Below are 19,061 nucleotides of genomic sequence, written 5' to 3' on the forward strand. Positions count from 1 at the left end.
AATTAATTTTTCGGGCTGCAATAAGAGTTACATCGGTATGACTAAACAGTACTTGCAATTCAGAATATACCAGCATGAATATGATTGTCAAGAACGAAAAAGATAAAATAGCTCTAGTCCAACATTTCACTGATGGTCACAAATTTAATTTTGATGATGTAAAAATTCTGGTTAAGGAACATACATATTCAAAAAGAACCATCAGCGGAATGATGCAGTTAATAACCGTACGGGTGTGGCCAATCTGGGGGTTCCCGTGGGGAACGTGAAATGAAATTTTTATCAAAACAAATGAAAAGATATGCCTAAACTTTTCAATTAAATATACCAATGGCAGATCTCTTTCCACTTTGCACAGGTTTTTACTTATATGTGTATATATTAGGTTCTTTAAATGACTTTTTCATTGTTCTTCCGTTTTATACAACAATGTTCTTATTTGTTTATGTTATATAGTTTGTATTACATACAGTATGTCCTATTCATTTATATATCTGTTTATTGAATAGTCAATATAATAATCAAAGAAAAAAAGCTAAGAAACTACAAGGACCGTTTTTTGTTCAACCTCCGATAGGCTATGAATAAAAGACAAGTTCATATTAAACAATAATTTTATTACCAGAAGATTGGTACACTTACGGTTAGGTCATATGTGTGGACAAGCCTAACCGTTCAATAACAATATAGTACAAAACAGACCTTGAAACTTCTGGAAATTCTGTAAACAAATTAGTAATGGTGAATCTGCTGTTTTCTTAAACCATTCTGTCAACTCGTTGAACCAGGTCATTTGAAATGACAGATTTGCGTCCTTGTCCCCCTTCAGCATGCACATCATTACACTCATCTTTAAGCTTTCGACACCATTCACGCACAATATTTTTCCCCGCACACACGACTCATTCTCCGATGGATTTCTGCAGCACTATGGCCAACAGCCTGTAGAAAACGAGTTACATTTCGCAATTCACACTTGGCGGGAGCATCAATAATGGCTGACATGTTTACGTGGCTGTAGCACAACGCCGACTGACGTCTGAGTGTTAACAATAGCGGAGTGTGTGGTGCGAGAGCTTCGCAGTCGCCTACAGTGCATGCACGCGTTACGTCTGCATGGAGCGATCAGAGGTTGAAAAAAAAACGGCCCTCGTATGTAGGTTGAAAAAAAAGAGAATCTTTAGAAGACCAAATAAAACTATAGAGGAAGGAAATAAAAAAGTTTTACAAAGATGTTAAACACATAAGAAAACAAAACGAGAGTACTACCACATATATAAAATACCAAGAAGGAAACCTTGTAGGTGACGAAGAAGAAAAAATTAGAAGATGGAAAGAATATTTCGAAGAAATATTTAATGTCAAAAATGACAGAATCGAAAATACACTCGAGGAAATAGCAAATGAAGAAAACCTTAAAAATCAACTTGAAGCTTTACCGAATTAAGAAGTTGAAGAAGGGATATATAAGATAAAAAACAATAAAGTCCCGGGGATAATGAAATGACAAAAGAACAAATATGGCGGTGAGTAGCTTAAAGAAGAAATTTTCTATTTACTTGATTAGATTTGGAAAACTGAGAAAATGCCAGAAGCATGGAAAAAAGCCCATTTATAAGAAGGGGGACAAAACATTGTATAGAAATGATAGAGAAATAGCCTTGCTAGACATCACATACAAAATATTCGCATTAATTTTGAAATATACGCAGAAAAATTGTTAGAATAGTACCAAGGAGGGTTTAGAAAAGGCAGAGGAACATCCGACCAAATTTTTATGATCAAACAGCTGATTACTGGCTGTTATGAGTATGAGATACCAACACAGATTCTTTCTGTTGATTTCGAAAGAGCTTATGATTGTGAACAGAAAAAAGTTAAGCCAAACATTACTAGAATTAAATATTTCAAACAAACTAATTCTAGTTAAGTTTTGTTAATAGTTTTACGATTTTTTCATTAAAGTTATTGAGTTTTGATATACCATTTATTTTAGACTTGATAAAGATGGAAAGGTTGGCATTTTAAAAAACTCTTGGACAGTTTTATTTTGAGTCCTCAACCCGCAACACCATTCGAAATTATATATTGTTATTCACGATATTAACATTATGATTAGTTACCTTATAATGTACTCGAAGTCCTATCACTTGTGCTAAAAAAGATCTAGTAAATCTAGCTCTAACTAACTGCCTGTAAGATCCACCTAACGCACTTTCGTATAAACATTTTCCAACAACTTTTCCAGCGAATTCGTAATGTTTCAATTTAATATGGGAACCTCTTGCGGGATTGGGGTGTACCAAAGATTGTTGTCCTTCGTGGAAACTTGTAAATAATTTATATTTGGCATCGAAGAGTTGTTCGCATATTAATTCAAACCATTCTCTTCTTAAGCCTCCCCAATCAATACCTATATTAATATGAATTTTTTCAAACTCTTCACTCTTACCACCTTTTCATATATTTCTCGTAATTAATTGCGTTGAATTTAGGTTTATTTGGATAAAAAAGTAGTTCAGTGTCAAGATTTTTTGATATAGAACGGAATGTCAATTTTTTATGTGCAATTTTAAACGGATTTTTTTTTAGCAAAAAAGATCTAAAATCGAGACAATTAATCACGGAAAAAATTAATGAACAGGTATCAGATACCTCAATCCCAAAAAGGGATTGAGATCAAAATAAAAGAGCTTGAGTTTAAATGAATATTAAGAATTCCTTGAATATCCAATGAATTGAAAGAATGTACGATATGAACCTCCAGCCTCTTCGAGTATTTTGGTTTTAAATAAATTTAAAAAATGAATAGCTCTCAAAAATTTATTCTAACACATATCAACTCATCGATTATTACTAATGTTTACTGAACTTCAACCACAATAATTTAATTAAATAAACATATTAACCCAAACAAAATAAAAAAATTCGAAATTTCACTTGATGAATGAAATAACTAACCTTGTTCACCTTGAAAATTAACCTCAAAATTCTTACACCAATCTGAAACAGAGAAATTTTTTGTCGCCTTCATACTCGACTCTAGTAACTTCTCTCTGTTTACTTTCATGGATATTTTCTCATGGTAATGTTTTTGATGGAATTTCCTTACTTCGTGATAAAAGAAATCTTGTTTGTCTTTGAATGTTTCCGATCCACCCATGTTCTTTAAAAGGAATTGTGCAAATGTGGCAGCTATAACATTCCTGTCTTTCGAAACTAATTCTATTTTTGGCTGACAGCCGTCGTCTACAGTGAAAGAAGAAGAGTAGAATTCGCTGAATTTTAATGTATCTGCATGGAAAGTAAACTGAAAATTCATTTGAAAAATAAAAAACATATTTCACTTGATTAATAATCATGTAGACAAAAATAAAAAACATTTAAAATTCTCTATTTTGTTTACAAGCATTCTTAGACCTGTACTGTACTGTATTTTAACTTAATTTGATTTAGTTAATATAAAAGGGGCATTTCTCCACTTTAACGCCATAATTGTAGATTTGGATATTACAAAAATTAGAAAAAGTTATACCAAAAGAAAAAAAAAAATAAACAAAAACTTTACATTGAATTAAAAAAATATACGAAGAAGAGAATTATTCAAAATGGTCTAAAAATGAAAATGATCATAAAGATAAAAGACCAAATCCATAATATTTATATACAAAACATGTCACTGATTACAAATCAATAACATTCATTCAAGAAACTAACTTCAAATGATAGGGTGACCCTCATGTTATGCGAGACAGTGAATCTAAACCAAAGATTTTCAAAATGGTAGCACCGTCAGGGATTAATCGGAAACTGTAGTTACCACGCCCCCAGGGTATACCAGGAGAAGAATCAGATGGAGTCTTATTAGAAAAACACTAAAGGTCTATGACAATCCAAAAGATTCAAAACCGTATCAGTTAAGGAACTTCTAGAGGTGTCCTGAAACAGCATTAAATTAGTTGTCAGTCCCAGTGAAAGAAGATAAACTTGTAAGAGGGCAACTGGAGATTCTGCGAGCAAGCTATATAACAGAGCAACTGTTCTGCCCATTCAGCAAAAGGTTTAGTTGAGTACCTCGAAGAAGTAGTGCTAACTTATTGGTAGGTGGGACAGAAAATCACCATGGAGGAGCCTTGAAAGCAGAACAATGACATGGAGATTCGTGTACAAAATATCTTTTTACTTATAGGTGTAGAGCGGCCAAAAAGAAAACGACATCCCAAACAATCTAATCTATAACTTGTTAAATTAAATGTTATAGACATTATGAAACGTTACAAACAATAAACATTTTGAGCATCAATTCAAGTATATATATTCTAAATTTTTAATTGAATAATAGTAAACTTTCAACTATGGTACTCTTATATTTACATTTTTTAATTCTTAGGACTTATTTATAATGCGACCCAACAGTCTGTGTCTGTGACACTAGGAATGTTCAGTCTTTACAACTGGAATATTAACCCCGCTTCTTTCAGAAAGAGAAAAAGATCTAAATATCTATTAAATATGTATAATGTTTTGGAGTTCCCATTGTCTCTCTTTCAAACCTAGAGTGTTAAGGTTAGGTTTAGATCTAGAAGATATTATTTGTAAGATTCAATAAGCTTCATATTTTTCATAGTTCAAGTCAAAACATTACACCGTTCTTATTCTTGTGAAAATTTTTTTGCTTACCTTGGTTGATGGACATAACCTAAAAGTGAACAGTCTCTTTGGTATAAACTTCAAAATAAGTTCCTTAATTATAAGTTGTTTTGGTGAAACGTAACATAAAACTTTTTTAGGTTTTGGTATTCTTTCTCCATGAATCCCAACTAATTTTGCATCGTAACAAATATTATGATTTTTAGAAGCAACGTTTTTATGAACTAGAGTAGAATCTACGCCTAAAATAAATTAAAAAACAAACGATCCGTTACATACAACATTTACACAAATTTTTATTACTAAGAATATACAAGGTAATGCAAAAGTATGTACATTAATTTCTATAGCTGGCAGTAAGTTTGAACATATGGTTATTAATATAGATTTTTCTTCAGAACTGAATAATAAGAAAGATATTACTACTACCACTGGCCCTAGGGCTCTCAAAGAGCCTTGGCCTCATCCACAACATTCCTTCAGTCATCACGGTATAACGCTCGGCGACTCTCATCCAATCATCGTTTGCGTGGTCGTCCAGGAAGTCGCCGGCTCTCGGGTTTCTGCCGGTATACTTTTCGCACCCGCCGCTATTAAGGCATACGCTCCAAGTGGCCTACCCATCTGAGTCTGGCCCATTTGACTTCTGTCACCAGGCGGGGTCTTCATAGAGCCGGTAGAGCTCGAGAAAGATATTTTTTTCTTTTCAAATATCTATCACAATATCTGTAATACATGGGATATTTTCGAAACAATTTATATTCCATTTTTTTCATCCCAACCTTAAAATTAATTTATATAGTTCGCATTTAGCAAAATTGGAATTTAGTTTCATTTATACCAATTTTTAATTATCATATAATTTATAGGTAGAGACCGTTGAACATATAGGTCTTCTGATAGGTCCATTGACCCCCACTTAAAACTACTAAAGGCAAATATCCTTTAAAAAGCGACTCAGGAATCTTGGATTGAGCATTTTAAAGTCACTAGGCAAATTGTAATGCTTGCCTAAGTGGTTAAGCCTCGGATATAAGAGTACCTGATACTCATTGATGATGTTGTCTGCAGTTTCTTCATCCTCCAAGCAGCAGCAGCGTTCCCGATCTTTTGTAATGTCTATAGCCTAGAGATAGCGTTTTAGATGTCAGTTTCCGTGTAAAAGGTAAATGAAGAATCAGATTTCGCGCCTGTTTAGGTTGGGCTGTTGATCGGTAAGAGAGGCAGAGGACCCATCTATGTGTGCCTCTGCATGTGTGTAGTATAAGTGTTTCTAAACATCTCCGTAGAGTTTGTCGTGCAAGTAGACTATTCAGGGATGTATAGTTACACCAAGAATGGATTCTGGACCCGTTGGTGGTTTTAAAGATCCCAGAGTGACAAGCAGGACCTTGCAACCATTACTCGAAAGTTCTTATAGGACTTTTTTTGCATTCCAGCAGTATCTTGGAGCATACCATTTCAATTGTTATGCTGTTATGGCATCGATTAAGTATCGACGGACCACTTTGTCATTTTTCATCACTGTATTTGACTTTAATTAGGTATAAAATATTTTACTTACTGTTTAAAACGATAATATCAAAGTCTCCATTATGTAATTCCGTACCATGATAATAAATAGTAGAGTGATAACAGCCTTCTCTAAAAAATTTCAATTGTACGCTAACTCGTTGACTTTCCCAATCATAATCTAAGCTAGTGGTAAAATTTTCTTTGTCTACGTCTAATTCAGATTCGTGCGATTGACTTCCTAATTGTATTATATCAACAGTATAACCCTAAAACGAACAAGACTATTCTAATAACACATACTTTGTATTAAAAAAAAACTCTAGGTGTCAACAGAAGTAGATTTGACAACAACGTTCTCAGGAATATATAACTTTTCGAAATATATTATCAGTACCTTAAAATCAAATAGTTTTTCTCATGCCAAGTTCAGTTGGATCAATCCGTGTTGATTGAATCATATGGAACAAGTTATTGAAGATTTTTATTTTGGGATTTGATGTGATTTTCGTCTTTTGGGTAGGTTCAATACCTCAACAAGGTGAAGTGTTTACAGAAAATTTATTTGGATTGTATTTAATTTAATCCTCAATATTAGTAAAAGATGTTGCCTATGTCAATTTGGTTTCTTTATAAATGTTATGTTTGATTAGTAATTGTTTCAAGTACTACAAGGTGTCTCAAAAGAAAGTTCACAATTTTAAGAAAAGTAAGGTGTTTATTGAAAAAATGTTTGATTCATATTAAAATACATTGCTTGCGAATTTACTTTTCCAAAATAACATTGTCCAAAAGTAAACGGCATTAATTTATTTATGGCTGTCATTTCGTGACGGATATTTTCTGTTAAGTGTGCCCAGGTAAACTGACACAACCCCACAGGAAACGTCCATAGGTGTTAAATCCTACAAAATAGCATTGTCTAAAAGTAAGCCGTTGAGGTCACTGCATTCATTTAATCGAGCACTACAATTTCCTATGACGACTCCTCGGCAGATTTTCTCCGTTATGACTGCCATTTCGTGACGGATATATTCTTTTGAGTGTGCCTAGGATGTCTGATTATAATATATAAACTGACATAACCTCACGGGTAAAAGTTCATAGGTGTTAAATCCGGGACTACGTGGAGGCCAACTTATTTCACCTCTTCTGGAGATCAACTTGCCAGGAAAAATTTAACGAGCTCGTTGCAGTGATTTATTGGACGTGTGTGAAGTTGTTCCGTCCTGCTGGAACCATGTTCTTTGGTTATAGCCATTAAAGTTTTACAGTTCAAGCACGAAGAAGCCGTCTAACATCTTCACTCAACGCTCTGATTTCATGGTAACTGGGTGTCCCCCCTTTCATCTTCAAAAAAGTGAGTGCCTATAATTCCACGCGCTGATATCGTAGCTCATACTATCTCTTTAGGAGAACATAGAGGTTTCTGATGTTTTTGTTTTGGATTGGATGGATGAAAACGACCTTCATCCGAAAAGAAGATGTTGGTAGGCGTTGGAAAGCGCTCAATGATCTGGTTTAGGAAGTCAAGCCTCTGACAAGAATCCTGAGGATTCAATTTTTGTACCAACTGAATTTTGTAAAGGTACAATTCCAAATCTTGCGAATAGACAAGTCAAGCTCGTCATGAACAGACTGTGTAACACTGTTTTCGACCGTTCCGGAAGACCTCCAGTAGTGATTCGGTCCCTTCTCTACCATTTTCTAATTAGTCGAACGCCTGAATTGTCTGAAATTTCTGTGAGTAGGAGAACACGGGATACCGGGGTACGATGAGGTACATAAGCTTCTAAACTTGTAAGTGCTGCAGCTTAGTGGTAAACGACAGTATTAGTAGTAGGGTATAGTAAAGAAGGCTTCAAATAGGTGGGGGTTAGTTTGAATAGTTTGTCTTGTACACATGTTTTTGTGTCGAATGTTTATCATTTATAATGTAGTTTTGTAGTCACAACAACTTGTCAAACTACACTATATATCATTGGAAATTTTACTTTTTAGCCTTTAATTTTCATATGTTCTCAAATATTTGCATCCAATCCTAACCTGAAACGAACCATTTAATGGCAAAAAGTATGACTTGGGCTGGATGGGAATATATCAATGAGAAAAGATGGGATGTACCCCATCTTACCTCATTGTAGGTGTAGAGAGACTAATAGAGAGAAATGGAGCCCTGAATATAGAAAAAATGCTATAGATGCTATTATGAGGGGTGAAATGGGCTATAAAAAGTAGACCCAAGTCCTACAATTTATCCACAAAATAATCCTATTTTTCAAGAGCCTTGTGCCAATCACCACGGTTTTTAACGGAGAGGAAAAAATTATTAATCGATTAAGGAAGGCTGTTCGGTATTACCTCTTATGATTTGAGAATGTCAATGGGCGAAGAAGCTGTACAAAAAGCATACCTTTTCTAACGAAGTACTTTCCAACAAGTAGCTGTACTGTATTGGTTAATAGGGTTCAACGCCAGACATTCCTAGCTATCTCTTTGGAAATTAGAGCCACAATAACAATGATAAGAGCAAGCAAGAAAAAAAGAAAGCTAAAGTGACAAAAACCAATCCTAAACCGAAGCTTCAGGCGCAGAATATTTATATTGTGATTATTTATATATATAATCTATTGATGGAATGGAATATTAACATCAAAAGAAATAGCCAGTTCTAGGAAAGTTCGAATTTATAAGACAATGTTGAGATCCACTCTGACATACGCCTGAGTAATTTGGATAATAACGAATAAAACAGAAATTGGATATCTGGGAGAGAAAAATATTAAGAAGAATTTTTGGAGGAAAGCAGACAGAGTTAGAATGGGAGAGAAAATGAAACCATGAAATCTATACACTTTTCAATGAGACACTAATCAGCGTGTTTATAAAGACAAAAAGATTACAATTGCTAGGGCACTTAGAACGAATGGACGAAGACAGGCTTTTGAAACGAGATGCTTGGAAGAGGAAGATGAAGATGACGAAGCAGTTACACCATTGGAAACCAAATCTTGCCCCACCAGTTGGGGTAAGATGAATTTTTGTTCAGTGAACGGAGAAATATTTTTGATTAAACTTACCTTCATGAAAGTGTATTTTTTCATAGTGGAAATTGTTAACTATTCATGCATAATTACATCTTTCAATTTGTATTTTATGAATCTGAATTTTTTATTTTTTTCTTATGTACCTGACTTTTCGATAATTAATCAGAATTGTTTAAGTGGAAACCCACGATATTTTCATAAAAAACCGATTCTAAAAAATGCTGTGAAGATTAGTTTCTATTGAAATGATCACATTGTTCGAAAATATATTATTTTATAAAAAAAATTACCTCTGTTGGATTGTCGGTGGACAAATAACGACAAATATTGCTATATTCATCTCTAGGTTCGATGTACAATAAATGAGCGACATTAGCAGTACATACGACAGTGCTGCAATGTCTCACAACCATGGTCCTTTGGGCAAAAGCTGGTCCGGCAACGAATACAGTTGTAAAAGGACTACCGGCCACGTGTTGAGTACCAACCATTACGGAAATTCGATACTGACCAGCGTGTCGGACGGTAAATTTAACTTTTGCAACATTAGCGCTGTTCGGATCCGTTGGAGAACCCAATTCCGTTATAACGGCTAACTGAAAACAACGGATTAAGTATTTAATTGAATCTTGATGTTACTAAAAAAGTTGAAACAATTCTTTAATACAAGTATATTTCTGTATTTTACAAAATCTTTTAGCCGTCAATCATCCAGTACCGATTTGTTGAATTTCTTCAACATTTCTGTCTGAATCGTCACCTCACTTGGTCTTCGCAGGTTCTACGGCCTCGTTTAAACTGTGCTATCTATCCAATATTTTACTGTTGATAACGAAGGAGCAGAGTAGAATCTAGTTCTGCTTTTATATTGGTTGGGCTAACGACTTCCAAATGAAAGTTTTGTATCACATAACGATGACCAATTTTTTCTATGTCTTCAAATCCACTAAAAACGTTCACTGGCTTCCAAACAAATACTAAACAAACTTGAAATGTATGCTGTACAGATAAGGAAAGAGCAAAAATATATCGTATCGATATTTTTAAACAATATCGATTTATGCAGAATAAAAAATATCGATAGTTTGATTTATCGATATTTTTACTCAAGGTGGGATTACCCAAAAAATTGTCAAATTATTCGAACGTTAAAAAATATGAACAAACATTTAATTTATTCAGTTTTTTATTTATTAATTAAGAAAATAAATATTTAAATATTGTTAATAAAATTAAGTTTTTAGTAATGTCAGAAAATGATCATTTAAACAGCGGTTAGTAATTCAAACCAGTAATCATCTGGTATAGACATCAAAAGTACTCGCTCTTCAATATGCTCTCCAGTTACCCTCCTTTTATTATCTGGAATACGGAGAAAACAACTGCAAGCATAAAGATCAATGGAAACATTACAAACAATCTTCATTACGCAGATGATACCTTGGTAGTCGCCAGTAGCATACCAGAACTTCAATCTCTTACGGACGTTATTGTAGAATCTAATGAGTAATTCGACCTTTATATGAATACGTCCAAGACCAAACTATTGGTGTTCTAAAAAATACAAAGAAACGCCACCCTAAGACTCCATGGAGAGATTATTGAACAAGTGCCATTTTTAAGATATTTGGGCACGCTCGTCAACCAGCATTGCGAGCCAAAACTCGAAATCAGATCAAGAATTGAGCAAGCGCGGAAAACACTGAGCACCATGTGGACACTTCTGTCAAACTGCAACCTCAGCCTGGAACTCCGGACTAGAATGCTTCGCTGTTACATATTTCCTGTTCTTCTGTACAGATGCATGGATGCGGCCATATAGAAGAAAACTGATGCTTTAGAAATGTACGCCTATAGGCGAATGCAGCAGATATCTTGGACGGAACATAAGACAAACATAGAGGTCCTACAGCAAATAGGAACATAAAGAACTTCTCACGACAATCAAGGAGAGAAATTTGCAGTACCTAGGACATATGAAAATCACCATCGGTTCCATAAATTCCAAGTTAAATATGAATACTCACCTTTCTTGAACCTCCGCAAACATCAACAGTAAAATTATCAGTATCACAGATTGGATAAGGCTGTCCATTACGTTGGTAGAATTGCACAGTAAAACAAACTGTTTGGCCCACGGGATGAGGACATGACCATTGAAAATTTACCTGAAATAGTACATTTTGAATAAATATAATCAAATTGTTATTTATATTGAATTACAGAGTAAATTACTTTCTATCGCATTTTTTTCTTTACTTTGCTTCGTTGTTTGTTAGTTTGTTTGTGAATGAATCCGCAAGCTCGCGACACAATTATTAATTAGATTAAGCATTATAATTTCCTCGTTCAAATAGAAATTGTTTGCAAAAATATTGAGCATTTTACGTTTGTTATTTAATAAATAACATATTAAGGTGCTTCAATAAAAATTTTATTTTGCTATTTCAACTCTAAACGTCTCAAATAACTTTATTTCATAAAAAAATCTTCACCAAGATGAGCCCTTTAGCTCAACTCTAAGGGTTTGCTATTTTTATACCCCGAATAGGGTCCATACATACTTTTTTTATACCTTAACACTATTTTTTTATTTTTTTTAAACGTTATATTAGTTCGTAAAACAAATAAATAAGTTCAAATACCTAAATGACGCGCCAAAATGCATTTGTTGTCACATGACTGAGTGTGACGTAGTGTGACGTAGTGTAACGTAGAAAGTAAGTAAACAGACTTAAGTTAGGTTAGAAGCAAATACAGTTTAAGCAGAGTTGTCGCACGACTGTTAGTATTCCATTTTGTAGAATAAAAGATGACGTATCGTTGGTGCATTGAACCAGAATGTACAAACACTAGTATAAAAACACCAAATAAAGTTTTCATGCAAGTCCCTCGAGAGGAAAAGCGATGAAAACAATGATTTCAAGCTATAAGAAGGAATTTACGAGCGTCAAATTTGGCGGTATGTGTTTGTGAAGATCGTTTCAATTAAGTTTAATCTATTGGTATTTGAAAAATGTTAACTTATTGTTAGTTTTTAATGTAGCCTGAAACAGATTTGGAAAATTATATGATATGAAATCTGACACAAAGAAAAAAAATCTAATAAAAACTGCTGACCGTAAAAGGGCATTTCGTGAAACACCTCGTCCGTTGGTATTAAAACGACAAGAAACCTTTAAAATGTGATAATGGCGTGTAAAGAAGTTACTGACGGAAGAAACTACACTTTATAGTTTACTAATAATAATTAGTAATTTTTACGTTCATTGTCTCTGAAGATTATATAAAATTATGCGAACAACTAGTCAATTCAAATGTTCACAGACTGAGATCCCAATCTTACCTTACAATTTGACGGTAACAGATATTTTCCGGTGACATATTGAAGTAGGGAATGCTTGGCCTCGGGCGCTAAAGATGGTTGGGTCATAGCAGCCAAAGTGACCAATCCTGCAACAGATACGGATACCACCAGCATTCCTCCTGAAAATAAAGCGATTTGTGATACTATTTTGCATACTTTATATCGAAATAGGAACATAAAAAATATTTTTACTCGAATAGAATACCGCAATCATAAAATTGTACCGATATACTGGTAACTAAAGAATGTCGCTATCAACATGTTGATAATAATAAATTCTTTCAATCAAATAGTTTTTATTTTTTTATCTAATGTGATATCAATTTCGCTGCGAGTATTACGAATAAGTAAAAATGAAAGTAGGAGTTTTGTAACTGTCACTACCAAACATTATTCAAATGTAGGGCCGAACGAAATAGACAGAGTAATGGAGTAATGGAGGGTATTTCTGGAACATATATTTTGGAGTCAGGAGATTTTTAGTAACTTCACGTATATTGAATCAGTAATAAATATATTAGGAACATCTCAAACAAATTTTCCTTTGAGATGAAATGAATTGATGTTCGTTAAAACTAAAATGGGCATGAATTCAAAAATTATTGGCGTTCTTTTAACTGGTACAGAGCAAGAATTTTTAGAAATTTAATTTTTACATGGAAGTCTGCATTTTAATCTACTTTTATTGCAACATATCTAAAAATACTGACCTCAGAACGATCTTACACAACTAATCACGACTGTATAGTCCCTTGGTTGCTTTTAACGATTTATAAAATAATCAAAAAGCGTTTTTAATGCTTTTATGGTTCCAAAATGGTTTTCTATTCTTTAACAAGAGTTGACTATTGAAAAATTGAATTCCTGTTGTTAAGATAGCGAAAACAAAATTCTCAATGGTTTATATTAGTACAAATAGATTTTTCGCCTATTTCCTTCTGCTGGAGAAATCAGGAGTAGTAGTATAAGCGGCGATCAGAGACGGACAATAATCTAGTGAACCGGTATCAGCTAATAGGTGATGTTTTTAATCCAGGATCATAGTGTTCGAAATGCTCTTGTGTCATTTTTTTTCAGTCAAGATGCCTTATAAAATATATAAATCAATTTGTTATACAATAACTACAAGGTATATCCACAAAGTAAATTCCGTTTGATTGTGTAAAAAACGTGTACAGATACAGAAAATATTTTTTTAGACGACGCCATCTGAAAGTTGTTCGTTCTGTATTCATTTATATACCGAAAGTTACGTTTTAAGTGTTCCATGTAGTGAAAGTGACAGTTACGTACTGTAAAACACTTTCGGGACGCTCTGGAGTAGCCACTTCAATGTTGACAGTTGACAGTTTCACTTAGATGATTTTGCATAACCTTAAATTTTTTATTTTCTGAAATTATTTGTTTTATCCGAAGTTTTGTCTAAATTAATGAATGATGATGAAAAAGAAAACATCATCGGTGAAGAGTTACTCGAATCCAGGCCACTTGATCTCACCGAAGAAAGCAATGCGGCCGTTCTTAATTCGTTGCCGGATAAATCTCGTGCAAAGTACGAAAATCAGTACGAGTTCTTTATGAAGTGGTGTCACCAGAAAAAATTATAAATAAAATGTTTATTATTTTCTTTCCTCAGTGTAATTTAAAAAGTTTTGGATCTTATACGTCATATAAAAAATGATGGGTACGCCGTGGCTGAAATTCATCTTTGTTGGACTGTCTGTTGCTCGCTTCGCTTCGCTCGTCTCGCAATTTTCAGACTCGTCCAACAAAGTAGCACTTTCAGTCCTTGGCATACAAATAACTATTATTGTACAAAAACCTTCGACTGTAAACTAATTTTTTGGCTTTCGAAGTTTTTTTACACTTTACTTTACAATTTTTACATTTAATAGTCTCTACCACTCTTTTTGGAAGCGACTCAATTCATTTCTGGGGAGGCATATGCTATAATTGACACATTGATTTAGTACTTTTAATTAATGAAACAATAAGATATCGCAACAGACTTATAGAGCCGATAATTGTACCATTTGCTGATGCAATAGTTGCAAGATTTGTTTTTATTGATAATAATGCCCGACTCCATAGACTGTCACATAATTACAAGAATGGAATGACCACCTTGCTCACCGGACATGAATTCCGTTGAGCACGTTTGGCATGAAATGTCCCGGAAGTTGAAATGACAATAAGAGTTGAAAGCACTTTGGGAAGCGATACATCAACAAGTTATAAATAATTTGAAAACTTCCAAACAGAGCGATGGTATTAGGACGAGCCAGTGGCGGTCATACAAAGTATTATACTGTTTATATTAAATGGTTTATCGTTCGATGAAAAAATTGTTCTGGAGTGTATCAATTTTTACTTAGAAAATTTAGAAGTTTGGTTATATTTTATACCGCCCAAGATCCGTTCTAAATAGGTACTACGTCATTAGCGCCGACAAAATGCTACTTGCTAGAGTGAGGACAAAGATTTTATTTTTTGATAAAAATGGAGAAGGGTTTTTTTCATGGTTCTTCAGACAATTTGTCACAAATAGATTCCATTACAACGGCTACTTATTCATGGGACCAAAACATGGAGATTTTATGTGCACGGAACCTCTTAAGATACCAAGTGTTAAAATTTTGAACAAAGATATTACATTCAATTTGAAGCAAATTCGACTCCGATTTTATTGGATTTATAGTGTTCGAGTAAAAAAGTGTCTAATTTTAATCACAAAATAATTTAAATGAGATAGAGCAATAGTATTGTTTTCTAAATAGTATAGTACCCCTAGATTTAGTTAATGCCTGATAACTAGCAAAAGGTGTCAACCAACTTACATAAAAAAGTAGTTTTATAAAAAATTTTAATGAAAAAAATATATATAAAACATTCTTACGATTTCGTTATGAAAAACAGATGGATTTTAACAAAATACTCTAGGTGTCAAATTGTGGTGCCCTTTTTTTCTTTAACAATATTCAGGTTAGATCCCGTCTGAACGCCACGCCAATACAAAAAAACAAAACAATCTTATCACAACCAACACCTTCAAACCACTGCAGATTTAGGTTTTGAATATGCTATTCAAAAAATGACCTACATACTTACCTCGAAATAATCTTTTACTGCCCTTCTTCATTCTATCATACCATTTTTTTCTCCCTTGGGCATACTTAAAAATACTTTATTTGGTGCAGTAATAGTGATGTTGAAAGATTTTGTTACAATACAGTAATTATAACGACATACTAACAAAAAATACAACTAATACGACGCGATAGGATGGTAAAACAAAAAAAAAACGTGATATGGATGCTACTGTAGCTTGTCGAGGGAAACTCGATCGGCGCTAGTGACGTAAGTAAGCGATTGGCGCGTTGCAAAAAGAAATGAGGGCGGAGTAAAAATATTACACTATTCAATACTTATATATTAATTGAAATAATTGAAAAATATAAATCCGACATCGTTTTTAGACCCATCGTTGAGCAGTGCTTTATTACAAAATTCGCATCAACCGTATACTGGTTATTAGCAATTCAATTTTTTTTAAAGTACAAGATAAATGTTAGTACTTTAACTATAGATATTTGTTAAATTAAGTTTTTGATAGAAATTTATCTGAGGTAACTTTTGAGGTTAGTAATATTGTATTTAGGTCCTAAAATTTCAGATATTGTTTGTGGTGTGATCTTTCTGCGTTAAAAGATGGACATTATGTGTTTTATAGTCAATTTGCAATTGCGGTTGTCACTTTAGGTTCAGGTTTAGCATCAAATATGGGTCATTCATGTATGGCCTAGACATCTCTACGATTTTTCGGTAGCACTGACCAGCACTTCATGAAGCTTGTAAGAGGACGTCGTTTGTTCTCCAATTCAATGAGCTCTTAACGTTTTAGGGTTAGCAGTGAGTTTTATATAACAGTAAATGTGAATAATAAATTATTGTTGTCCTACAGAATGGTGAAGTTTTAAAAGATTCTCGGTTCGTATGTTTGTTATTTGTCAATGAAAAGCTGCTTAGAAGTCATACAAAAAAGTGATCGAAAAAAGTGAAAATTATGAAGATGCGGTTGGCAGATATCGATGAATGATAATTTCCTGCAATCACAGTTATAATTTGTAATATAAAATGAGAATTTGGTAATACAATAATTTAATAAATGAGGATATAACGATATGATACTATGAACAATAATAAATTTCTTGTTCCAAAATAAAAGTGATAAATTCGTGATGGAAGATTCCAAACATAACTTTCTTCTAAGGATCTAATAGAAATTAATATATATATTTTATACTTACTTCATTACATTTATTTATAAAAGATCAATAAGTAATTCCAACAAAAATCATTAAAAAGCAAAACGTTTGAGCGCGTTTTTTTCGTTTATCAAGTACACCGCTTAACCTTAAAAATTAATTAAAGAACTAATGCATATAGGTGAGCACTTACTCATTTTATCAAATGCATAATTGACGTTGCACCGTTTAACAATGGGAAATATTTTATTTTTATGGGCGATTTAAATTTCTATATAAGGTTAAGACATTGAAATTTTTATAATAAAAAAACAAACAAGACGAACTTTGCTGTTAATTAAGAAAAAAATCTTCTACAACTAAAATAAAACATCCATATGGAGAAAAAACATTTTATCATTAACATATTATAATAGTTTCACTTTTATATATCAGTGCAACAGAATCTTTTCGATTATTTCTCATTCGTCTCTATAGTGCGCGCGAAAAGTGTTTAAATATGAAGAAATCGTGGTCAAAACTATTTCTGTGCACTTTTGTGATGCGTTTGTTGAAAACATCAGCAAAGGGTTCAACTTTGAACTAAAAAATTGAATAAATTTCTCTAATTTCTTAGACCTTTTCATATGTTTATGTTTCTAAATGTTCTTGATTTTAGGTCTCTTCTGTTTCAGAATTAGTTTTTTTTCGATAGTTTTTAAAAGATTGATAAAAATTGACATTTCGACTTTTCTTTATCAAAATAATATATTTTATTAAAAAAGTTAATTTTGAAACAGAAGAGACTTAAAAAGAAGAACATTTAGAAACATAAAAATCGAATATTATTCATATTTCTTCAAATTGGAATGGTGATAATTTTCCTTAAAATTATTTAGGTCTAACGCACTAAAAATTATTCATTGCTTTGATAAGATGTGTTACAAGAATGTTTTCTGGATAGCAGGAGCAGCTGCTTCCAGTACCTGTTGAAGTTAATGCCGGACATTACTCTACTTATGTCTTCTTCTTCTTCTTCTTACGTTAGGACTAGGTCCTGTATTTTCATTAAGGGTTTGCCAGGAGTAGTTGGGATGCTGAAGACCAGCTTTCATACCACTTTATAGGTGGTCGTCCAGGAGGTCGAGTTGTGTCTGGTTTCTTTTCTTTTGCAATTTTTGCTAACCGTTCATTTGGCATTCTGTCAACATGGTCTCTCCATCCTCTTTTGCGGCTCCTTGCCCATCTTACTACATCCTGAATATCGTACATGTCCTTTATTTCTTCATTTTTCTTCCGATCGAGTAACGTATGTCCTGTTTTTGATCTCAGAGTTCGCATTTCTGTTGTTCTTAGGAGCCGTTTAGTGGTTGTGTTCTCCGCTCTAGTTTCTATTATTATTTATTGCCTTACGCAAGTTTTATATATTCTAATTTTATATTTTGTGCTCATGTATTTATTTCGCCAAATTAAATCTCTAAGGTATCCTGATATTAATGCCGCCTTCGTTGTTTGTGCTTTTACTTCTTTCTTTAGATTTCTATCGCTTGTTATGTTTGCCCCTAGATATTTGAAGGACATCACTTGTTCTACACTCTTATCGTAGATCGCTAGTTAACATCTTCTCGGTTCTTTAGATATTGACAGAGATTTTGTTTTTTTTATTTGTGGATATTTGCATGTTGTACTTGTTCGCTATTTGTTGGAATTGATATAGGAGCTTCTGTAGGTTATCTTCATCTTCCAAGATGATTACTGCGTCATTCGGTATCCTCTCCCGGCTTGCTTTACTTCGTTGATGATTTCGTCCATTATAATATTGAACAGGATTGGGCTTAGGCTATCCCCTTGTCTGATACCAGTTGCCACAGGTATTTTATTGCCTAATTTGTTTGCCGTTCTTACAAAGGTATAATTATCGGTGTTTTTCGTTAACTCTTATTATATTGGAGTGAACGTTCCTTTTTTTTTAGTAGAGTTATAACACCGACGGTTTAGCCTCGGATGTGACTCTACTTATTTGATAATTCGGAATTCACCTATACGTTTCTAGTGAATTCTTATACCCTATAATCCATTCATTAAATTTCAAAATAATACACTTTAACAAATTTTTCTTTTATATTTTGTCGGTGAGTGCGACAGGTTAAAATTTCATAGTTTGGGCGACAGTAATTGCTGCCTAATTAAAAATAACTCGACGTACCGTAGATTACAACGTGGAAAAATATGCATCCACTA

General features: G+C 33.3%; 1 protein-coding gene across 2 annotated transcripts in view; it reads right to left on the reverse strand.

Annotated features, from left to right (window-relative positions):
* Positions 1-19,061, reverse strand: part of LOC130453282 (apoptosis-resistant E3 ubiquitin protein ligase 1) — a 55,601-nt gene that overhangs the window by 6,880 nt on the left and 29,660 nt on the right. For both annotated transcript variants that reach the window (XM_056792929.1, XM_056792930.1), the window contains exons 4-10: positions 12,556-12,695; positions 11,237-11,377; positions 9,500-9,805; positions 6,215-6,431; positions 4,681-4,892; positions 2,962-3,310; positions 2,124-2,413 (exon numbers count right to left, since the gene is read on the reverse strand). In XM_056792929.1, the coding sequence (XP_056648907.1) occupies positions 2,124-2,413; positions 2,962-3,310; positions 4,681-4,892; positions 6,215-6,431; positions 9,500-9,805; positions 11,237-11,377; positions 12,556-12,695 (1,655 nt within the window). The remainder of the gene's footprint in view (positions 1-2,123; positions 2,414-2,961; positions 3,311-4,680; positions 4,893-6,214; positions 6,432-9,499; positions 9,806-11,236; positions 11,378-12,555; positions 12,696-19,061) is intronic.

Source organism: Diorhabda sublineata, chromosome 2 (genome assembly GCF_026230105.1).
Source record: "Diorhabda sublineata isolate icDioSubl1.1 chromosome 2, icDioSubl1.1, whole genome shotgun sequence".
NCBI classification, from domain to species: Eukaryota; Metazoa; Arthropoda; class Insecta; order Coleoptera; family Chrysomelidae; genus Diorhabda; species Diorhabda sublineata.